The sequence below is a fragment of the Serinus canaria genome, chromosome 8 (genome assembly GCF_022539315.1).
Source record: "Serinus canaria isolate serCan28SL12 chromosome 8, serCan2020, whole genome shotgun sequence".
Classification (NCBI taxonomy): domain Eukaryota; kingdom Metazoa; phylum Chordata; class Aves; order Passeriformes; family Fringillidae; genus Serinus; species Serinus canaria.
Window position 1 is genome coordinate 5,495,807 of NC_066322.1, and position 25,312 is coordinate 5,521,118.

The following is a 25,312-nucleotide window of genomic DNA, read 5'->3' on the forward strand; positions in this document are numbered from 1 at the left end:
CTAGAGAATTGTAGAGAAGATAGAAAGTTCTATTTTTATTTGTAAATAAAATACCTGATGCTTATCTGTGACAGCCAGAACAAGCCTAGAGGTGCTCAAAAGGGTTTAGCTACTTGTTTGCATGGGACTAATTAGATTTCCAAGATATTGGAAAGAATTCCCTTCTTCTTTACGTCAAAAATTCTATTTTAGTCTTAGGGATTTTACATGGATTTCCCTCAAAGCAGACATGAAATTTAGCACTTGGTTCTTTGGTTTGTACAATTACAAATACTTTAAACAATGTAGAAACTGACTTTACCTTTTTAACTAGTCATATATAATTCCTAGAATTGAAGATATCTTACCCTTCCCTTTAGGCTCGACAGGTTTTTTTCTATACAAGCTAAGTAATGGTGTCTGAACATCAAATTACAATTTTGTGGATTTTTTTCCAAACTGATTAAAGGAGTGAGATGTGCGGTAATAATTTATAAAAGCTCCAGATTGTTTTTTATTGTCTTAATCCTGTTTTGTCCATTTGGCAATCATTAAAACACAGCACGGAAGAAGCTACACTTGATTCATACATGTGGATGCTACTTAAGTTCACAGTTTCTCAAATTATTTCAAACTATGAATCAAATATCTGCCCTGTTCTTCCAAGGCCAACCAGATTCTGAGGTTTGACAAGAATTAAAGGTCCACTGTTTTCCATTCCAGTGTGTTTCATGAGTCTAGCTAGCAGTGGAAGCAATGAGAATAGCTTTGTTCTGGTTTAGAAGAATCTTGAGAAACTCTTCAGAAGTTTTTATGTAGCCAAGAGTGTCTGATGAAAATTAGACTTTGAGGGAGGACCTGAGCATGATCCAGTGATCTTAGTTTAAACTAGCTGGAAGCTTATTCCTCCTGACCCCCTGCTCCCTAGGAAGTAAGAAAAGTACTTGCTCTTGTCATCCTCTGGCTACACTGTGTGAATGTTAGAACTCTAGAGGTCAATAGCAATAAACTGCTGTGATGTGACTCTGTATTACCTGCTTTGTACAATAACTGTGATAACCTCTACATCTCTTAATCTTTGTGTCTTTTGTCCCATTCCTTCTGATATCAAACACATGAAGTCAAACAAAAAATAGTGAATGAGTGATTGCTGTCTTGTTCTAGTTCCAGGCATTTCTTTCTGAAATGATTCTGAGCTATTGCCCAAAATGACCACTGTTACTCCCCAGCCTTTGGAGAACTGGTTCCATTGGTCCCTTCCTGAGCACTGCAGGACATGGAGAACTCCAGGTTTTGTCAGGGCCCAGACCTCTGTTCATGCTTCTGTCACATCCCAGTTACCCCACTGCACCTCCATAGTTAATTACTTTTGATGACTTTCTCATCACAGCATGAACTGAGCATGACTTCATCTGGTGACAGGATAATCTCATTACAGATGATGATCTTGTTAATGAACATCCCCAAGACAGAGAAATCTCATTATTAGCCCCCTCAGGATTTGCCACCTAGAAGCCAAGGTAAGATCAGATTCCAGCTGAACAACATCCTCCCAAATCCTAAGGCCCTACATCTTGAGGCTGAGGTAAAACCCTAAACTCACCTGAACCACTGGACATATTTAATTAGGATTTTTGTCCTAAGTACTTCTGGAAATGCTTCTCAGGTGAGCAATCAAGACAGGGTTCATCCCTCTGTTGTTCTGTAGAACCAACACGGCCCAGAGGCATCAAGGACAACAGGAACAGTGGTGGCTTCCCCACAGTGACAGTGGCTCCAGGACAGCACCAGGGAGGGAAGGGGAGGGAATTCTCTGTCTCCTTGGCAGTGCCCTCTCCCAGGAACTGCTCTGCCTCCAAATTACAGCTCTGCTGCTCAACAGTCAGCCCTTCACACCTCTGGTGTCACCTGCATAATGTATCTACAAAGAACCCTGAAAACTGTTACCATGCAAAACATCCAACTGGTTAAAAATCAACTTGATTCTCATTTTTCTTTTTTCTTTTTTTTTTTTCCTGGGAACGTGGAGGTGTAACAGTGCTGTACTTTAAGTATCTACTCTGTGCAGCAATGAGCTGTCAAACTGGCTCAATGGCCTGTGGAACCTCAGCCTAAGAGAAGAGTTCAGTCCAGAAAACTGTCACATTATTTTGAGATAAATATATTTTACTGAATTGTTTTATTAAAAAAATGTTTTAGAATCTTTACTCTTCTGCATGGACTCATCCAAGGGAAATGTCAAAGAACAAAGCAGCATTCCTTCTACTGTGTTTTCAATATGCAGTGCTGTGTTTGTACACTGTGCTTTGTATACACACAGAAAGGTGGGATTTTTATCAAATCCAATGATAAATAAAAGCAAAGAACAATTATTACAAGAGTGAGAGCTGCTGAGATGCTCATTTTCTAAATTATCCAGACTCCAGTGCACCCTTGCTCCTATAGTGTTAACAAAATCCATGCTAGATGAGAGACTGGCAATGCAGAAAAGCAATACATTTTCCTAATTAATCTAGTGGATAGCTGGAACCTGAACATTAAATCCACCCATTTGATTTCATTAAATCTACTATAAAGGTTAAGCTGCACTTTAGCATTGGCTCTAGACAACCTCTCTCAGCAGTGTGAGGTCAAGGAGATCTCATTCAAGGAGGTGCAGCTTAGTAAATATTTGTGAGAACAGGCCTGTAAACAGGTCTGGTTTGATGAGAAAGCTGGACACACCAAATAATAAATGTGGTATTTTATTTCACCTGTACTTTTCCTGAGATATATGCTTTGGAGAGTTCACAGAGAATTATCCAAACGGAAATCTCAATTTAAAGCCCCAAACCACACTGCTGTCAGTGGAAAATCCAATCCCAGACTTGGAAACTGCATCAGGGTCTATGTCAGAGCAGCCTAAAGAAACGTCAGGGGCCAAAGAGAGCCCTCTCTCATCTGCCTGTACAAGAGGGTCAGTGGAAGCTAAATCTCATGGTAGGGAATGGTATGGCTTGGCACAGGCAAACTGTACAAGATGGACACTGGTGATGCTCTGGCAGGGCTGGGCAGGGAGCTGAAGAGGAAAGCTCCTGATGGGTCCCTTCCAACTCAGCATGTTCTGTGATTATATGACCCTGTTATTCTCTGATTCTATGGAAAGGCTGAAGTGATCACAGCATGTTCTTTGCTCCCAACTGGGCAGCCACACTTCCCATGGAGGTGTTTCCTCTGGATCCCATCCACTGTCCCCATTTAGACTGGAGGCACACTGAATTACAGTCTGCTCCCAATGTGCTCCTTGGCAAAGCAAAAATATGCTGAATTTCTTTAGAAAGAAAAAAAACTTATTATTTTTGCTAAAGAATAGACTATATGACAAAACTGCCCTTTAATGTTTGTAATTTTAAAATTGTGTCCCCACTTCACACAGGAAGGGCTGAGTTGGTTGATTAGGCTTTCTTCAGAGATCCATTCAAACCTGAATTATTCTATTATTCTGAAAAATTATGTGTAGAGTATGACACACAGAGTTTTAACACCTATTGCTACTGCTCCTGTGAACTGAGCCATCCCATGTGTAACTTGTGTAAAACTGTCCCTGGAATTTCAGGGAAGAGTCAGTAGTAGTCAGTTCCCACGTGTGCAGCCTGAGCTTGCAAGTTGCTTCCAGTAACCAGGATCTGGGCTGGCACTTGGAAAACAGCCCTTCAGACACAGAGACTACAGCTGCAGTGTTACTGGTAAGCTTATTGAAACATGCAGAATCAGCTGCCAAAGAAGCAGGCAGGCTAGAATAATTCAGAAATTAGGCTTTCAGCTGCATTAATGTAATGCAAAATAACGTTCATTTAAATATAATTTGTGCTGTGTTTTCTTCCCACAGCTTGATGTCTGGGCTGGCAGCCCTGGATGCCAAGACTTCCAGTCGCCTGGGAATCATAACTGTCACTTACTACCTGTGGACAACGTTTGTGGCTGTGGTTGTGGGAATAATTATGGTGTCCATTATCCACCCTGGTGGAGCAGCCCAGAAGGAGAGCACTGAGGAGGGTGGAAAGCCCATCATGAGCTCTGCAGATGCACTGCTGGACTTAATCCGGTAACAACATCCATTCTTTCTGCTTTCTGAAGGCAGCATTTTGTACAGAACTGAAGGAGGAACTGTGGCCTGAGCCTCAGTTCTGAATGTAAGGATAAATATTTTGTTGAGACTGAGAAAAAAGTAAGTTTCAGAAGATAATTTTCAAGTTATCAGATGTTTATACTGGCTGTTTCTTGTAAAATTTAAATGAATGGCCACCAACCAACAGCAATGGAGCAGGTCCTTTATACCCCACAGGACCCCACAGAGCCTGTGGACCTCACCACCAAATCCATTATTAGGGTCAAGGGAGTATTAAAATTTAATGATCATTTAAATAAGAGTAGACAGTTGCAACAGGCAAAACCTTAAATAAAGGGGTGAAACACACATTTTTCAGAAAAAAATTCTTAAAAGTGCTGTTACAGCTGCTCATGCCAATTTGCAGATAAAGGACACAATTAGAAAGACCACTGTTGTGTATTTTTTATTCTGCTTTGGGGCTTTTCCTTGTTTTATTTTGTTTGGCAAAAGACACACTTGTCCTTTTAGAGCAGTATTAGGGCACTGCTGGAATTTGATGGTCTTGCCTGAAATCCCTTTTTATCCCAATATTTCAGGTGCTAGTGGGATTAGTTTGCTGACTGAACATATTCTATGCCTCAAATTTATTTTGCTCATGCAGAAAGACCAAGTTTTGCCTTTGTTTGGTAGCTCCTCAAGTTGCTGATCTCATGCTACATTGGTCAAGGTCTTTCAAGCCAAGTGTGTATCTGTACTACAGAGGATTTTCTTTGGAGTTAACTTACTGAAATTAAAAATGGTTCACAGTTTGCCTTTCAAAAACCCAAATTCCTGACCCTGACAGTATGACAGCACACAAAGTACTTTAATTAAGACTTATTTGGACTTCAAATCAGAAGGAACTGGGGAGAGAAGCTCACAGAAGACCCTTTTTTCCTCCTCCAAGTTGCATTTACTCAGGCCACCTGTATTTTATCAATGTCTTTGTGAAAATGGGCCAAATTATTTTAGCCATGGAGCAACAGCAGAGAACAATCTCTTTTGTAGCTTCTCACAAAACCACCACCTTTATCTGCACTGGGAAGGTACCCATCTGTATCTCTGCAGTGACTCTGCCACGAGGAATGGATGTGCAGTGGAATTCCCACATCTGTTTGTGACATGGGGTTAAGTCACATTACTCTGTTTCTGCTGCACAAAGGACTGTAATTCTTACACCAAGAGCAAGTTACAGGAGCTTTGAATCCCTTAGTATGACAGAGTAGCATAAGAAGTGAAAGAGAATCCAAGAAATATGTGACCTTAATGACTGTCTGCATAGTGGCAGTGTCTGGGGACCATTCCTAGTGTGCTGAGCTGGTTCTAAGGCATTGGACAGAGACAATGAAAGGCACAGTGGGACACACGGTGCAAAGATACATCCAATAGACCTTACAGCTCTGTCTGGGAAGGGTCTCCCTCACCACAGGTTCTCATTCCCTTTCTCACACCAGCCCAGTTGCCTTTAGAGACTCAGAGTAAGTTTGTCATGGAGATCAGTTAGATGGAAAGTAATCTGGGTTTTCAAAATCAAAATTTTCTATACAATTGTGTTTGCAAAAAAAGACCAAGACCTGAGTTACAAATTCATCTCTTCACCTCTGCCTGCCTACTCCCTGTACACCATGGGTGTTTGGCGAGGTTTGGGAACATTTTATTCCTCTGAGCCTCACTGCAGGCCAAAAAACATGTCCTGATTGAAATATTTGAAAATATTGGTTAGAATTTCACTTTTCTACAAACATTTATCCAAACAAATCATAATAGCATGTGTGCACATTTCAGATATTCAAGTTTCCAAGAAGCCATGTGCTTCTAGTCTGCAAAACCTTAAATTCTTCATTGGTTTGGGCAGGTGTCAGCAATGACAAGGTCAACAAGCCCCTCTCATTACCAAAGGTTAAAAAGAGAGAATACAGGTCAGTCTTTTTTGCTGTGTTCAGCATCAGCCACAGCTGCAATCTTTCTATCCTGAGAGCACAATCGGATGGTTTTTATTCTTCTGCTACAGAAATAACCACCCTTACTAAGTAAATAAATAAATAATAACAACAGAACTGTGGGGAATGGGCTTTCAGCCTAGGCAAACACTATGGGTGAAATTCTGGCTCTGCTGCAGTCAGTTGCAAGACTCTTAAATATCTGTGTGGAAGTCTGGATTAAATGTAATGATGTTTCTGCTGGTTTGAGCTAGAAAAGCTGATCCTTTAGCTCAATGATAAATCACTTCCATTCACAGCTGGAAACCATCTTTTTCAGCCCAGATTGGCTTATCTTCTCAATTCATTAATTTCCTCTCCATTTATCAATTGCATATGTGCCCAGAAGTTTACACAGGAAACATCTGGTATTCTACAAACAAAGAATGCTAAATGTACAAGTGAAGAGATGATATATGTGACATTACTGTGGGGTTAATTTTGAAAGCATGAATCTTGGCATGGGGATACATGTATTCACCCTCATTGATTTCAGATTTGAAGCCACTTTGAAATGATGAAAAACATTATTTTATGTGATGTTATATATGACGTTAAGTCTAGAACTTTTGGCAGGAAAGATGTTGCTAGAAATTAAATGTCTTGAATTTTTATGTGAGATTTTTGCTCTTAGTAGTGGTTTTAATTAGAAATTAAAGAATATACTGAATCAGCAAAAAATGAAACCAAAAACTGATGCAGACCCTTGTGGTTACCCTAAACACTTGCCACACCAATCAACAACCACATTATTATTATTTTGAATTATTTTGTAGAAGGTGTTCCCCCTGAATAGTTGTCCATTATGTAGGAAAAAAAAAAAAGTTTTAAAAAACCAATCAAAAACTCCAAACAACAATGATTTGGTGAGGAGATAATAATTCTGAATAATTCTGAAATTGCCCTTAACCTCACATCAGCCAGGAAATACACAATCTCATCAACATCGTGAATTTCATGCCTCAAAAATTTCATTCACAGTTCAAACATTTTTTTTGCCACTCTGAACAGCTTTACTTGAAAGATTTCTTTTCTAAAGAGAACCCCAGGGGACTGGGAACAAGAATGTTCTGCTGCCTGTGGAAGATGCCCATTTAACCAGGTGGTTCCTGTGCAGGAACCTCCCCTTGCAGAACCTCCCCCTCTCTATTGGATCTGGGCTAAGGACAAGCTCAGGAGGCAGCTGTGACTCTGAAGCTGAGCAGGAGATGCTGCTCTCAAAATGCTTCTCTCTTTAGCCACCACTTTATTGCTCCATTGAGACAGATGTACAAATCTGCCCTCATTTTATTCAAGATTTCTGCTGCAAGCACTGGAGGGCCTATGACAGTACATTTTCTTCCATTTAAAGCCCTATATAATCCTCAGGCTAAGGATCATGTTGTCTTTAAGCACCTGGTGCTTTATGAGTTTTACAGATTTATTCTCGTGATGTGCAATTCTTCTGTGAGGTAGGCAATGATCATTTTCCTTTCTTAGAGCTACAGAACCAAAACACATGAAAAAAAATTACTTCACTGAGGATTGTTCAGAAAATTCTGTTGGCCAGAAGGAATATTCCCAACCCATACAAGAGCTGGTAGGGTTCTTGTAGGAATGTGAATTTGGGGTATCTCAATAGCAGTGAATCAACAAACATCTCTGCCTTCTTCTTCCTGTGGGAATTACTGAAATTAACTTTATACTTTGTCTGCAAAAATAAGAGTGACATTTTAGTAGCCTTTTATGAGTTAGAAATTAAGAAAGGCAAGATACAATTTTTTAAAAGTAATTCAGCTTTTGAGTGTTTTATTCAAAAGGGCAGAAAGGGACATACATGAACTGTGTTCCATTTAAAATATTAGGTTTACTTTTGTAGCATAATGACCTGACTAGGAGAAGAGAAAATGCCTATAATTTGGGGACAAACATTTGCAAAACTGATTCTGTGAGCCAAGAGGACACTGTTGACATTAGCAGTTAATATTTCCACGACATCTGTTACCTTTGATTTAGAAGGGGAGATTCTGCTGCAGCTGAAATCATGCCACCTGCATTTCCCACCAAGGGAAATAAAATTTGGCTTATGAAATAAGACAAACAAGCAAAGTCCCAGCCAAATTTGGTTTCCCCTCCTGTTTCATATCAGGCTGGCTCCAGATTTGGGCACCAGCAGGTGCAGGGCTCATACACATTATTGTTTTTTCTCAAGTCTAACAAGACAGTGTGGCATCATAAACTTATTCAGCTCAAAAGCCCCAAATAAACAAATTCAGTGAAGGCAGACAGGATCAAATCCCATCTTGACCCATGAAAAAGAAATTTGTACATTTCTGAAGTTTACTGAAGGGAAAGATCTGAGCATTTTACCACTGAAAATTCAGGATTGCATCCAATTTAATAGCAGGTGCCCAGAAAATCAATTTGGCTTAACCAAGAGAGGCTTTATTTTTATACCAGTAAGAGTTAGAAGAGGATATACACTGTAGAGGATTTATGTTTTCATGGGAATCCTGAGCACTCTTTAAAATCACTTCCCTTCCCTTTTTTCAAGCTAAGGGCTATATTCTATATTATTGAAATTGTGTTTCTTGAAAATAGGGCAGGAAAAACTCAGGATCTATTGTAGTGTGGAAAAAGTCTGGGCTGTGCAGAATCAGGAATCACACCTTTAGAAGTTTACAACTGAAGACTGAATTGTATGTAGGCACAGTGATATATTTCAGAGTGCATTAAATGATCCAGCTTTAAACCATGAAAGAACTTTTGAAAATAAGTATGTTGTACATTAAGATATCTTTTGCCAAAAGCTACTGTGTACTATGACAGAAATATTTACCTGTCTCCTATGGCAAAATACCACTTTCTACTTTTTTCAGATTGCCAGGTGGTTTTCATCTCACAAAACCAGCCTTATGCCAGAAATTTTCTGCCCTGGGAGCAGGTCTTTGTTTCTGGTTAATTTTTAAGAGTTTGATCCCCACAGGAGCCCCAACCTTAAGTATTTACAAAGAACTCTCAACTCTCTAACTGTGTGGTCTCTACTTGGCACAACATGAATCCAACATGGAATAAAGATTATTCCATGATGAAAACCACCCTGAGAAGATGGGCTATGACACAAATTCTGCTCTCAGGTCAGGAGGCTTTAGTCACAGAGGGTGAGGTGCACAGGGATCAGGAATTAAAAGTGCACTAGGAAAGCTTTGACCTCGCAGGTAAATTTATTGTCCATCCTCCTGACAATTGGTCTGGTCCTTTTCCAGAGTCAACACACACTTTTTACGGAATAACTTGCCTTGCTGGAACCACAGTGGAAATACATTAGGCCTGTTGTGTTATCTTTCATATAATTCAGTCTTTTTGAGATGCCTAAAGCTGTGATGTACTTGTGCTTCTGCTCTCAGAGAGCCGCAGCCCTGCTGGGGCTTTGTCAGGACCTTTTCTTTCACAGGAAGCAGGGTAAGAAAGTTCAGATGCCTTCCTGGAACTGAAATGCCATGCAGCCCTCAGGACAGATAAAAAGTCCACATTTGACAAAATGATTGCACAATATGAGTTCTGCTCTGATCTTTGAAAAAAAAAAAAAAAACAAAACAAAGCAAGACAAAGTAACTTACACCCAATTAGTGATTTTTGCATTCTCTAAGTACTTTTTATCCCATTAATGAGGATTTTAGTGCCTCATTAATTCTGCAAAAGCCTTCTTTGGTCCTTTTAGCAGGAGGTAGTATGACTGATACTGAGAAATTAGAGGCACCAGAGATGACTACTGATGTGCAAGATGGTTTCTCATGTGGACCCTGCTATAGAGGTTTTTTATTGTCTTTCTGGATTAAATTTTGCCCTTGCTTTCAGCAGTGCAAACCCTGCTGGAGCCCCTGACACCAGCAAGAAGGTATCAGATGTATGACTAAGGACAGGACTTGTGGCTCATGTGTAACAGTAGTGCGGAGTCTACACAGCTGATGATGAATTCATGCAGAGGACACAAAAAGTAAACAAATTTTTGAGATTAAGGTAATATCACTGAGAATGACCTCAACCTATAGTAAATAGAAGCTACAGTGCTGCTCATTCTTGGAAAAACTTGGAAACTTTACAGTTCTCATGTCAAGCCATTCAGGCTCCAGTTTTGCTCTCTGTCCCCTTGCTGTATACAGTGACAGGGTAAGGTCTCAAACACGTAAACATTAGAATACTGTCAAATTCAGCCTTAAAACAATGTCCTTGCAAGCTTAGCTACTCTTGCTCAAATTTGAGAGCAGAGCATCCAAAGCTGCTTTCTGCCTAGTGCAAATATAGGCCAATAAATATTATGAGGACACATATGCAGCAAAACCCCCAGTCTGGTGGCTTTAATTCCACAGCATGGGAGACTGCAGCCAGACTGTCTGCTGTGGCAGGGATTAGGGGCTGATAACATCGAAGTCTGAGAGCAAAACCAGACTGGGGCTGCTGAGCACAGAGTGCCAGAGGGAAGGGGTGCTCTGAGTCAAGGAAACATCTGCTGTACCTGTGGCAGTCCAGGGCTACAGCCGCTGGCCTCATTTCTGACTGAAAGGATCTGCAAAAGCTGAATGCTCTGAGTTAATGACACTGTGGTCAGGACTCAGAGTGAGTATTTCAGATATTCAGCAGCATTACTGAAACCAGAATTTGGCCTGTTATTTCTAGCAGAAGTTATCTAGGAGATGTGAAGGAGATGTCCCAGTGGTTGCAGGCTCACATTCTCTGGACAGTTCAGTTAACAGCCTCACAGTGACAGTTTAATTGTGCTGCCCTTTGTGCCACTACTGTGGTTCTCAGAGCCAACCACCTCCTAAAGAGACAAGAGAGCTCCCACCTTGGGGGCAGTGCTGAAGAATGGCTTCCTTACACAATTCTGATTCCTAAAGCAGCTGAAATTAGGGGAACAAAATCAATCATCTCTGTTAATTCATAGGTCAGTTGCTGGGAGACAATGGTGAAGGGAAGAGGACCTTCCACTTTTGGCAAGATGCTAATTCATCCTGTGCCTAACGGGACCCTCAGACCTGCTGCTCAGACCAGGTGCTGCCTGCACTTGATACAAGTCTTTAGGATTTCCTCAAAATCCACGACTACCAAAGTGCAGAACATATGTTGCCATAGTTGTCCCATATTACATGTACATACACATTCCTAATTCAATAAATCTACATCTGAATCCTCTTACCCCATGGAGAATTAGGGAAGGGCTCCAAAATTTGCTTGTGGAACACAGCAGTCTGTGCATCACAGCAGGCTGCAGTCAGAGATGGTGATTAGTGGGTCACTTGTGCGTATGTGCTGCTATCACAGCAAATGCAGGCCAGGCCTGCTGTGCCAGCTGGGCTCAGTAGCTCAGCTCTGGAGAAGGTTCACTGAGCTGATATTGAAGTTTCATGCACATTCCTCCTTTTAGCCTCAGCTGAATACTCCTGCTCTATCTGGCAGAGTTCCTGAAGCAGAAGATGCTCTGGGAAATGTTATTCCTCAGGGCAGGCAGTATTTAGCTGTTAATTTTTTATGTAACCAGAAAGCCTATGTCTTCAGTTTCTGTTTTACAACAATATCATTGTCTCAGACCTAAATTTATCTATGTTTTAAACCAGACTCAGACACTGTTATGCAGTAGGTCTAATTCCCTACTCTTATGTGAAATTATTTCTGCTAGAAATGCTGAACTGAGCCACCGAGGTTAGACAATGTTGCTTGTGCTACAGAAATGAATCCCAGATCATGTTAATTTTCCTGCATGATTATTTTGTGACCTGTGTCTTGTAAGCAATCTGCAAGCAATGCTGCAACTTCAGAAGTATTTTATCTGCTTGGCTTTCTTAACTGAACAAACACAAAAGTATTTATAGGTGTTGACAGCAATGATAAGCTCAGTTTGAATCACTCCTTCCTAAGTGCTGGCAGTGTCTTTAATTCAATGTACATCAGTGAAAAACGCAGTGCCTGAGTAGAGACACAGACTCACTTTATGGTCCTGATCCATGTGGATACATCTGGATCCCATCCAGAGCTGCACAGAGGTGTGCAGAGGCCAATCTGGTGGCAGGCTGGGTGCATGGAACAGAGGTGGGCAGAGATGGACAGGCTACAGCACTCTGCCATTCACTGTGCTATATGCAGGATCAAATACCTGTGTGTGGATCCTGAGCCAGACTGAAGCTCCCACTCCACAGCATCCCCCAGGACTTAGGTTTGGTGGGCAGCAACCCACAGGAGGGCTATCCCAAGGACCTTGTGAGGATCCAACCAGCCTCCTCATCCCAGTTCCATATTAAAATGTCAAATCCTCCATATCACTCTCCCTTCAGTCTCTTGTTCTGAGCCATTCTCAGGAGATCCTTGCTAAACATTCAGCTCATGGCTGAATGTTTAGCAAGGCTAAACATTGGCTGGCAATATCAATGAGCAGCAAAACATTCCCCTCAAGCAAGAAGCATTTCTGAAGAGGCCTGACCAAGAAACCCTTCCAATTACCTTCCATCTCTAGGTAGCAGTTCAATTCTTTCTTATTTTTGTTTTAGTCCATTAAAGTTCTCATTCACCAATTGCTCTCTTAAATGTTTTTGATTAATAAAACTTAATTTTGGCTAATACTGGATTTTCTCAATCCAAGTAAACCAGCTTAAAATAAAAATAAGCCGAGACTCTGGCAAACACATTCAGGTCATCCTCTCACCAGATAAACTGTGTAACTTTGGTAAGGCTAGTCTCAAAGACTGGATCACAGTGCATAATTTATTAAAAAATATTGGGAGAATTCCAGCATCTAGTATTAAGAGGGTAGTTGTAATTCCTGCAGGATAAAGAATGATAAAGAAACAAAATGCTTTAATCCTCTACAAATTTGTCTAACATTTAATCTAGCTACTAACCATATGATATTTCCTTTCTCAAGCAGTCTTAATTGTTCTTAATTCTACTAATTAGAACTATGAGGGAGAAAGTGGAAATCATCAGCAATTAAATTCATGTTTCTGTGCAAAGCCACAGCTCGTACATGAGGTGCATATTCAGAGCTGTGCTGGAATCTTTGTGTGGATATCTGCTTTCAGAATATTTCACATTCACACAGCAGATCAGAGCACAGCCACCACACTGAGCATCCCTGTAGCACCTTTCAGCCCAGCAAAACAAAGACCAATTAATATTAATGGAGCCTTTAACAATCTGGAAGCAGAATTCCCTTATGAGGCACAATAAAGCAGTAACCACCTTTACTCTCCAGTGCTCTCCCTTCTATACACATCCTCTCCATCTTGGCAGGCCCAGCTCCATCCAGCTGTTCCTCAGTTGGTTCCCTGTGTCAGTCAAGCCCCAGGGCTCAGGCAGAAGGTTGTGCCTGCACCTGACAGGGAAAGGATGCACAGCTGCCTCTTGTCTGTGTCTTGCTTTGGCTACACATTTGACATTTGAACCAGACAAGCAGCAGCTTCATAGGCAGTCTGCAGAGACAATCCAATGCCTTTATGAGACTCATCTGCTCTCAAGCAGCAGGCCAACAAGTTCCTCTCATGTTCAGTCTTCTGTTTCAATCATTAGGCAGTACTACTATCACTTAATTAAAACTTTTCTCCCACAGTTCTCCCTAAAAATGATAATCAATTATCTCTTTGTAGCAATTGCTCTCAGTGACTGATGCTACTGATGCAGAATCTACCTCATACTTTTGTGTGACCATAATATCATGTTATGATCACTTAAAATAGAAAAAAAATTGTGTTTTCTAAGCCAGTGCTGCACACTGACTCCGTTAGCAACAAGTATGTGCTGCTGCTGCTGCTGCTGCTGCAGAGAGGAAAGCAGCTCTGGAAAATGTCCCTCTTTCAGCATGCATTCAACTGTCTATGCACACAGCAATTCTCTTTGAATTGAGAACAGACTTTTCACATATATTTGAGGGTTAACCTGTCTTGGGATTTAAGCAAGACTTTGAATTAAAAGTCATTTTGTTGGAGAACTCAGGAGTTTCTCCTTGCATAAATACAGGTATTTGAAAGAAGATAATTGTGTCATAGACTGTCACTGTCTTCTGCCCCAAGGTTCAGAAGCTTAGAGCTGGAAATAAATTAGTCCTGCAAATGATCCTATTAGAATCATCACACAAGTCTTGGTTCCCAAATGCTGAATGGAAATGTATGACTTTTTAGCTGTTTTTTCCCAATTATACTATGATTCCTCTTTGAAGCCTGCAGAGGGTGTGCTCTCCATTTCAAATCAGGATTGAATGTCTTTCTGTCTTTCCAGTTCAAACTGAAATTCTAAATTAGCTTCATAAATAATTGTGTGAAATGTTAAAGACAGAGATACATAGAAAGTCAGAAAGATGACAAAAAGAGTCCCTTCTGGAATTAAAAATCTATTGGTCTCCCTGCAGTCTCAGTGTTGGGTCATTGCCTTCCTCTGTAGCTCAGCTGCAAGCAAAGATGAAGCTTTTGACCTCATTCAGGTTCTTATTTTGAAGCCTCAGAACTGTATCTAAATAAAATTTAGCAGTGTACAGCTCTAATCTCAACTCTCTTAATCAGGAATGAGATCCTCTTTTTGAAAAGCAAACTGGTCTTGACCAACACTGCAAAGTCTACATCACTTGCAATTTTAGTGATGAAAATATATTGGGGTAGTAGAGTTTATGAATTAGCACAGGAGTACTTAGAAGTCCCACAGTAGTTTACAGGACCCAGGAATACATCCCTGACTCTCTTGAACAGCTCACTGTCTAAGTAGGGAAGGCAAAATAGGGAATAAAAGAATATTCATCCCCCCAGTTAGCAGATGGGGAAGGGAATCATAGGAATTCTGTCACTCCAGTTACAACATGGAGACTGTGGCAGAGCCAGAATCTGCAGCCAAAGCTCCTGGGTCTCACCCCAGATGTTTGGAAGAAAGTCCCAAAACTTCAGTTCTGAGGAGCTGTTTCTCTGTTAAGCTGTGCTCAGCCAGGCACAGCTGTATAGCAGAGTGGGAGAGAGTGGCATCCTCTGCACCTACCCAGCCCCTGCTCTCCAGGAGGGCAAAGAACTGATTTATCATGGCAGACCCAACACACAGTAAAAAGAAGTTGGTTTCAGTTCCACAGAAATTATTCTTCTATTTGTTCATTTTTAGGAACATGTTCCCAGCCAATCTTGTTGAGGCCACATTCAAGCAGGTAAGTGGTGATATTCCTTTTACTGATGAAAGACATGAGCCAGCATTATGTGAAACATGTACCTTTGTAAAACACAACCCAGATATAGACATGGCATAAGACTGCAGACACTGTTAGTACCTTCAGCATTTAGAAATTAATGAGTCCCATTCCATTAGCCTCAGCAGCCATGGTATCTGAAGGCAAAACAGGGATAAAGGGCTCTCTAGTGTGACTACAGAATAGATATCATTCCTAGGTCAGCTCCACGTCCACCAGAGGAGAGCTGGAATTTATTTAAGAGCACCCTGCAACCCCACACAAAGGAAGAATAAAATTAAAGCAACAAAATAATGTATCGGGGAACAATCTAATTACTCAGGTTGGAATTTGGCAAGAAAAGCTTGTCTAAATGTTCTGAGGGAGCAAGAGGCGTGGCTGTATTTATTTCACCTGGGGGAACATTTCATGGGAGCCTCACAAAGAGAAGGGCACTCAGAACCTCTAGGAAGTCATTCCTAATTATGTCTTACAGGAAAGTTGCTCTGTCAGGAGGCAAAGTGTTTGCTGCACCAGGGTCTGATTATAGGAAGCTCATGTTTTGTTATGCTTTTCCAAAACTTCAACTGTTTTTACAGATTTTACCAGAGAGGAACAGGAGTGTTCATTCTCCTTTTCACGCCAGTCCCTTCAACATGCAGCATTGTTGAAATAGGGCACTTAGGAGGTCTCATTAAACTATTAATTCCTGTTGGGATATTGTAGTAAAAACCACTTTGTTTTCTTTCAGTATCGCACCAGGAGTATTCCCATCATTAAATCGAACAAAGCGTCAGCTGAGAGCACCACTCGTCGCATCATCATCTACGGAGTCCAGGACGAGAATGGCTCCAATGTCCAGAACTTTGCCTTGGATATCACACCCCCTCCTGAAGTGATTTACAAATCAGAGCCAGGAGCTAGTGATGGCATGAATGTACTTGGGATTGTGATATTCTCTGCCACCATGGGTAGGTTTCAGACATGTTTGGTTTGTAATAATCCAAGTGTCCATTTAAGAGAAAAGGGTTGGGGTTGGGTTGCTTCGTTTCTTGACTCAGCTTTTTTAACTGTTTCTATTTAACTTTTTGGGGGAAAAGGCAAGGCCATTACAGAGCTGTACCCCCACCCCCACCCTTTCAAAGACAAATTTTCAAAAACCTTGATGACTTTTTTTCCATGGAGTTGGGTTTTCTGTGCATTAACTTACAATCTTTTTTTCCCCTCAATTATTTTGAGCTTTTATTTATGACCCATCTTTTGCTGATTGTAAGACAGCCTTGTACTGTGTGCTCAGAGGAGGGAGGGATTACCACCAGATCAGACCCACACCCCTCTACCAGTATGCCAACCCATATTGTTTTATGAGTTTTAAATCTGTGGATATTCCTTTTTTGATTGAAAGTTTTTGATTTTATTTTTGGTATCCTGCAATGAAGATAGTTATATACCACCTACTAGCTTGGCTTGTCACAGTAAGAGCTTCTGTCTGGCTTATTTATTTAGTTTAACTTGCTGGAGGAACTCATTGGTGCCATGTGTGTTATATTATGTTTGTGGATTTGAAAGAAGAAGTTTAAACAAACATTTCCTAGTTAACCATAAAGTTCTGATGACTTTTATAAGAAAGTGCTGATCAAATTTTCCTTATGTAAATTTATTCTTGGAAGTTAATCTGGTCAGCAAAGGTAGTTCCATAAAACATCTTTGACTGTATTTATTATATTATGGTTCATACCAGCACAAGGGGTCAAGATTCAAACCTGGAATTAGTGGATTTGTCTCTGTTTTTTTTAGCTTCTCCAGTGGGTGGTATTCCCTGTACAACCCTGCTGGAAACTGGCTGTCTCCCAGTTTGTAGTATTTTATAGTCCATTTCCAAAGCACAACTTCACTGCAAACACTATTCCAGTCAAAACCTACTGGGTGTGAATGAACTAATTACATCTACTTATTAGGACCAAGGGCAATTTTCTGCTTCTGAGAACAGAAGATCATTCATTGTCTGCCCAGAACTGAATGTACGACTTTCACCGAGCCCCTCAGTCTCGCTGGCCTGGGGCTCAGCAGGCAGGAGCTCAGACCTGGCTTCTTCCTGGCTGATGGACACAAAGCAGCACCAGGATTGTCACCCACAGTATGGCTGCTGGGTCACCTCTGGCTGTAGCAGCCAGAAACAAACCTGAGACACCAAACCCTCAAAAATTATAATCACCAAGGACTACTTCAGGCTTTTGTCTTGAACAAAGGATGTGTCAAGGCTGTCTTCAGCCTACTGCACCACCCCTCTGTCCTACCAAATGGAAGCACTGAGACAGTGCTTTAATGAAAGAGTGTTGTCTTCCTGCCTAAAAGTTATGGCTTAGGTGATCTAACAGGCTTACAAACTCCCATCTTGAGAGCACTGCTATTGTGAAATCCCTGGATAAGGCAGCTGAAAACCTCCCTGCCTGCCTCAGCAGGGGATGGCCCTGGAAGCGGCGCTGCCTGAGATGTGGCTCGGAGCTGTGGGCTCCAAGGGACAGAGCTGGGCTCCTGCTCAAAGCAAGGACACTGCACATCCAGAGCAAGTGTCAGCACACACCCCACTGTCAGCCCCTGCCTCCCCAGGCAGCTCCCCTCAAAGGCAAACTCCCTTGGTGCAGCCAGTTTTTGAAGTGTTTCCATGAGCAATTGACTCAATCATTTATAATCCTTTCAGGGAGGATAATTAACTATAGGAAAATGTTGTCTATTTATATGCATTAATGGAAATCACACTGGAGAATATATGGTCTGGAGAATATATGTCTGGAGAATATATGGTTAGATGACACATCCCAGAGCTGTATTGCTTTCTGAGCAATGGGGGAACACATATGGGGTTTATTTGCTTTCTTCTTTACTGCTTAGTCTTCACAGCAATTTGGCCCTTCTCTCCATGAATCTTCATTTCCTTACCTCCCCCAAAAATGCAAAGCCTGACTGACTATAAAGGTTAATTATTATAATGTAGACAGAAAACTACTAAAAATATGACAGAGACTCCATTACTAACTCGCCATTACCAGAACCAACCTCAAAACCTGGCTTTGCCTCCCAAGTTCTCATTGGTGCTGCCTGGCTGTAGGCAGAGACAGATTCCTTCACTAGAAAATGTTTCTCACTTTGTGTTCCACGGATCACTTAGAGCAGGTAAATCCCACACAGGGCTCTATGACTGATGGTTCAGGACACAGCCTTGCTACCAGGGGACTGAGAGTTTCAGCAGGGAGGGAAAGCACTGGGGCTGTGTGTGAAGACACCTGAGAAACTGAACCTGAATGCTCTGATTGCAGGTATCATGTTGGGAAGAATGGGGAACAGCGGCGTTCCTTTGGTCAGCTTTTGCCAGTGTTTGAACGAATCTGTCATGAAGATAGTGGCTGTTGCTGTTTGGTAAGTAACTGTTTTGCTAGGAAAATCAGTATTTTTTAAAAAGAGTAAGAACATTTCAACAGAAGAAAATGCACAGAAATCTCATTTGTTTATTTCCAGGGAAATAAATGAGGATGAATAACCCTTAGTTTTTCAGGGCCTCAGCATTTAAGGATGCACATACATCTGTCCCTGGTCTGTACCTTCCTTTTCACAGGGCACCCTCTATGTTACTCCCAAATACCAGGACCTGGTATAGCTGGGTGGGGTGTGCTGTATGCCCTAAGCGCACTGCCAATTCTTGGGCATGCTAAGGGGGATCACAGCCACCCAGGCCACACAAGGGAGAAGCATGATGGGATGTTCTAGTTGGTACTTCCATCCCTTCCAGCACTGCTGCAGACCTAGCCAGACCTGCCAACACACCTGCTCCAAAGATCAGAGGAACAGCAGGTGGCTGCCAACAACAAGAGCTATCAGCTTAGCACCTTCTCCCCTCTTCAGGATGTCCCCCAGTGTGGCTCAGCCTGTTGTAGGACAGGGAACCAGCACTCAGCCCACAGCCTCTCTTTCCAGCTACATGGTCCAATCTGACTGACCTGGGTCAGGGAATGATTGCTTGGGTGGATATGTCAAAGGAAGCAGTTTATTTCTGGAAAAATGAGGAAGTAGTGACAAGTCTCTGGAGACAACACAGCTGCAAGTGGAAGATGGCTGGATGCTCCCAGATTTTTTTTTTTTTTCAATTTAAAGCTTTTTGGCATCCACGACTTTGTATGCAGCTGCGCACAGAAGCACAACAGTTTTTATAAAGCACCTGTCCATAGTGGATTCAGAAACTAGCAATTCTTCTGCCTATTTATCTGCCCCAAATCAAACCCCCAGGCAGTCCAAGAGCATGTCTAATGCATGTTGGTGTTTCTTCTCTGTCTTCCAAAGGCAACATAAACATTTACTTAAGAGCTTCCAACAAAAATCCATGAACAGCTACACGAACACAAACACATGAGAGGAGCTCAGGATTCATTCCCCCTTTTTCCAGTAATTTACCTGCCTGAAGCTAAGTCAGAGTTGCCTTGGGAACAAAAACATTTTAAAGTCCTTCCTTGCCAGTGCCATAACCTCAGCTGTGCTGAGGGGGAGCCCACAAACCAAACTGTTCAGCCCAGCGCTCTGGTGGGAGACAGAACAGCCAAACCCAGACAGGGCAGGTACTGCACTGCCACTGGAAGGAGCTGCAGCTCTTACCATGTGATGGAAGGGAGCTGTCTCCTAATAATGACTGTCTTCCTTTTTGCTCAGGTATTTTCCATTTGGAATTGTGTTCCTAATAGCTGGCAAAATCTTAGAAATGGATGACCCCTCAGCCATTGGGAAGAAGCTGGGTTTCTATGCCATTACGGTGGTGTGCGGCCTGGTGGTGCACGGGCTCTTCATCCTGCCAATGATGTACTTCTTCATCACCAAGAAGAATCCCATTGTCTTCATCAGAGGGATCCTTCAAGCCTTGCTCATTGCTCTGGCCACATCCTCCAGGTATTATAGAGTTTCTAGACAGATCCAATAAAATACTTGCTAGATCCTTACTACAGCTACGTCTTGGGAAGAGCACACTATTGCCGTAGTGGAGCAGATATATCTGTATCTGAACAATGGTCTCCCTCCAATTCACTGGTATAAATTTAAAAAATGTGTGTCTCAACATTTGGAAGTTATGTGGGAGCCACTGGACAATAATATTTGTCACACTGTTTTCCTTTGGTTTAAAAAATATTGGATAAAACCATTTTTTTTCATAGAGGACTAAAAAGGAAATAAGTTCTTTTTCCATATAAAAAAAAAAAAATGTGCTTCCACAAAGTTAATGTATATGAGGGACATGCAGTTTGTTCAGACTTCATTTTTGTTATTAGTGGGGAACCTCCTATTTCAGTCATGTGGAAACATTTTATCCTTTCCACTCATGTTAGTCTTTGACTCTTGGTACATTAACAAAAGACTGTGGTTGCAAGCTATTGTCCAGCACTGGGAAAGTATTTAACTATTCTCCTCAAGGAATAATATCTTTTGCACCCTTTTTAGAGTAGATGTACAATGAGTTTTAACCATAGCTGAACAAAGGTACAGTGAAAATGGAAACCAGCTTGTGAACAGGCTATGAAAATGACTCCTAACATAGATAAAATGGTGCATGAGATGGACTTGAAAGGGCTGGAATTGCCTTGCATGGAGCAGATACAGAAATTACAATTAAAATAATATTTCTGTGTAGCCAATATGACACCACAGTTTCATGGCATCTGTGGCTGAAGGAATATAGAAGATTAAAAGAAAGGGGAAGAGGGAATTATTATTTCAGTACAGAACGTATTGGATTTCCACTGCGACATTTTACAAGGTGTATTTATATATAATAGTTTGCTCCAAAATGACCTATAAAGAGCAGCATGGTGAGAAACACACAATCAGGAAAAATTACATGGTGGGTGGTGCTTAAACTCTAACTACATTTAAATAATTAAGGAAAGCTTTTTTATTAGAACATAAAAGGTTTGTAGATGTCACCACAACCCCAGATTCAAGAAAGATGAGAATTTTGCACTCAAAGATGTTGATGTTGGAAAAGACTCATCAGGCTCACATTTGACACACTTGACTACCTACCCTGCTTCTCTAGGAATTCTCTTTCTGAAAACGCTGTTGCTGACAATTCAGATTTTTAATCTGTGCCATTCCTTTCATTCTCTTTTTTTTTTCTAGAAGGAGACAGCTTTTACTAAAAATCTGAATATTTATCCTTTTAGAAAACAAACAAATAAGTTCTTTATTAGTATAGATGCCTTTTAACAAGGGAGGTTTAATAAAGAATTAAAAGATCAGCAAGTATTCCACCATTTCAAAATCATTACTTTTCTTGGTTTTCCATATTATGCATCAGCATTGCATTTTGGTTTTATCACCAATTTAGGAGTCCTTTACTGATCTGGAAACTGATGAGAAAGAGATTTCTGTCTCTGCTGAGCCTCTGTAAGGGAAATCAATTCTTACTTGGGGTTTTTTCCAGCCCCATTTCCTTAGCCCTTACAAGCTGATGTGAGAGTGCCCTCTGACAGTGGGGAACACACAAAGAATTCAGCTTTCTCTTAAACCTGTGCTTTGACTCTCCTGGGCTCTGACTCCCAGACAAGATCTTGCCTCTGGGGATATCAAGTGCTTTGAGACAGCCCTCTCCCCTTCAGCTGTGCAAGGAATAACTACTTACAGGACCAGAGGGGCTGTATTTGGGAACAGAGCTCTGGCACCAGCTGGCAGCTCAGTCTGCACCAGAACCACCAACAGGACTTGTACCAGATTAATATCTTTATTGGCAGAAGCTAAAGTACCTCCATATTTAAGGTGAGTCCTGAGGGAAGGCTCTGAACTTATGGATTTGGGCCTTGGACATTTTTGGATTTAGCTGTTTGTCCCTCCTTAAGAATGTGTATATTTTGCAAATCTAACACAGGCCCAACATGGTTTCCAATGTTTTTCTGCTCAAATCACAGTGTCTATCCTAGAGATAGCTGAACTTTTCACCTTCATTACACTGAAAGGAATGGATACTGCACATAACTGAGCTGTTGCCAAAAGAACATGCACAAATAACTGGGGCTGGACAGGAGAGCTGCCTCTCCTGACCGTCAACACATCTGTATTTGGTTAAATAAGGCTTGCCACAGGGGCATTATATAACACTTGTCATGAGGGTATTGGATTTTCAGATCATCCTAGAGGAGAACAAAGAGTTGATTTTAAGAATACTGATGTGTTTTTTGGAGATGTTTCTGTGTTGCTTCAGGTCTACATCTAAAGATAGAAAGAAAACCACGAGTCAGAGTGCTGATATTCATTGCAGATACTCTGCACCTGGGGAAAGCTTGTTTTTAAAGCTAAAGATCAAACAACAAGAAGCAAAAACAATACCATTTACACAGCCCAAGAATTTAACACAGAAGAACCTGAAAGCCACTAAGCAGCCATCTGCTGGCAAGGATTTTACTGCATCTCAACATTATTTCTGCTTGTTTCCCTTTAGTGAAATGTTCTGCACCCCATTCTCAGTCCCCTTATGCTTCTCCAGAAATCCCAGCCACAGCAATATTTTGGTTTGCACCAATACCAGTGCAGAGGCAGGGGCAGGAAAGCAGATCTTTTCCCTTTGGTGCATCCTTTAGGACACAAATGAATGTGCACAGTTCCTCTTTCCTGCACCACTGTGAGGTGCACAGCACGTGCTGCCCCTGCCCACCCTGCTCTGGCTGCACATTTGGGGATCTCTGACTCTGCTTTCTTCCCCTCTCACTGCCCCTGATTTTGTCACCTCTTACCACATTGAAAAAGCAGAATGTGGCCAGGAGGCAAAATTCTTCTTGATTTTAACTTTCCTCTTCCAATGGCAAGAGGGAATTTTGTTTTTCTAGGTCATCTTTCCATATCATTAATGAATTAAAGCAGCATCTTTTCAGTGGTACATCCCATTAAAAGAAGCAATTTTCATCTTCTCTGAAGACAAATTATAAACCATGAGTTTTTCAAGGGTTTTGCTGCTTATGAAACACTAAGATCTTGGCTGTTGCACAGTGTAAATTAAAGGCAGATTTAGAAAGGGGAGATGAGATCAGTTTGCTGATTTTTTTGGAGCAAATATCAAAATGCATTTGAATGATAAGATAAACAGAGCAGGCTGAACAGCTGTTCTTCCACAGAGACTGGCTGTCTTTGTGGCTCTCACTAGTAAGAGCTTGGTCTGGGCCAGCATTAGCTTATGCTCAGTCTCTGCAGCTGCAGCATTTTATCCCAAATTTGAGATAAGACTCTAATAATGTATTTTTAATTGTTAGAGTTAATGCTGGAAGAAGATACTTCTCAGCTGAAAGCTTTGGGTCAGTTTTTAAAAGACTTAACAGATTAAGATCAGTTCTTTAGAGTATTTTTTTCTCTTAATAAATATTAAATGTCAGGCTTTAATGTTACTGCTCCACTAGATAAAAGTAGCTTTCAAGAAAACAAACTTCACCGAGTTAAACTAGAAAGACAAACTAGACAAATTGTTTGATATTGTCTTTTATAATATTGAAATTATATATTAATATTACTCCAAAACTACAGTAGGACCTTTTTTTTTTTTTCCCTTTGCCTCCTGAGAGACAGAAATAGCCAAAGCCTTAAATAAGACATATTTTTCTGGTATGTGCCAGATGATACAATATGAGTAAAAATGGAACATCATTGAACAACCTCTTCTAGGAGGTTCCACACAACTTCTGTCAGCTGTATTCAGGAAAAGTTCATTTCTGTGAAACAGGTACTGAAAGGGTAACCAGGGATGTAAAGTAGCAATCTGCTAAGTGAGAGGTTAAAAAGACTGATGGGGTCAATCCAGGCTGAGAGAGGACAAAGCTGATTTTTAACATCATGTGTTGCAACAGCTGATTGTGCAAGGAGAAATATAGAAAGCACATAAAAGCAAATTTAGTGCAAATTGAGAAGACTACCTCTAGATCTTACTTTAAGTTTCTCATCTGAGCAGAGAGTTCTGGAAAGTTTTTCAGCAGGAGTAGGTAGGACACACATCCTACTAACCCTAAGATGCAGTGTTATAAATTTGAGCGAGACAATGTAGTAGTTGCCTGTCTAAGAAAGTACAAGAATCTGGAAATTTGTTTTCTTGAAATATCTTGCATGTTTTTAATCATCATTGCATTTACATTCTGACCATTTCTTTATTATGGTAATATTTAACAAACAGCTAATTCAATGTGTTGTTATGTGCCTTAGAAATGTTACTTCAGGCAGCATAAAATTCAAATAAAAGACACACCTAACTGTGAGATAGTGAACAAGTTCAAAAGTTGAATTCTTGCAAAAACAGTGTCAAAAAATCTGCTTACAAAAATGGAAATAGATACAGATTTTGCTGGTTGTTCCATTGGTATTGGGAGGTTGTTTTGCACGATATTTTACACATATCAACCAAACTGTAACATGTTAATCAGCTTAAATTTGCACATTTGACAGCTCAGCTCTCTGCCCTCAGAACACACACTTAGGTTTAATATTCTGTTATGTCAAAGCGTGGGCAAGGTGCCAAGGATGTGTAAGATTACCTTTTTGTCCTCATTTCCACCCAAAGAAATCAGACAGAGTTTTGTTACAGAAAAGCCAAACATCTGAGGGAAGACTGTCTTTAAAAACCAGTAACTCTCCAAAACTGACTAGTAGCAGAAAAGGGAGACAATGAGTTAAATAATTTTTTCTCAGCTTAGCCTCTAGTCAGAACATCCAGAACTGCTACTGAGTCTGCTCCTGGTTGCAGCTACTCCCAGGGCTTTCAGTTCTACATTATTTGTGAGCCTCAGCCTCTTCTTTTATGAACACTTCATGGTGAACAAGAGGCAGAGGATTTCATTCACAAATGACTGTGTGAAAAATGACAGGCACGCTCAAAAGAGAAATGACATCTCATGAGCACCTTGGCGATTATGGGGTTATGCTCTGCTCTGTTTGTCTTTCAAAGTAAATATTGATTAAACACTAGGACTGCCTGAATTTAAAAGTTTACTATACCCCAATTACAGGAGGTAATCAGATTTCCATTGCTTTCTTGCCTTTCCAGCATATTTA

General features: G+C 40.9%; 1 protein-coding gene across 1 annotated transcript in view; it reads left to right on the forward strand.

The window, feature by feature from the left end:
- SLC1A7 (solute carrier family 1 member 7) overlaps window positions 1-25,312 on the forward strand; it is a 46,023-nt gene that overhangs the window by 9,203 nt on the left and 11,508 nt on the right. Inside the window, exons 3-7 of the mRNA XM_009088739.3 lie at window positions 3,848-4,063; window positions 15,193-15,235; window positions 16,005-16,224; window positions 18,571-18,670; window positions 19,952-20,185. Of these exons, the coding sequence (XP_009086987.1) occupies window positions 3,848-4,063; window positions 15,193-15,235; window positions 16,005-16,224; window positions 18,571-18,670; window positions 19,952-20,185 (813 nt within the window). The remainder of the gene's footprint in view (window positions 1-3,847; window positions 4,064-15,192; window positions 15,236-16,004; window positions 16,225-18,570; window positions 18,671-19,951; window positions 20,186-25,312) is intronic.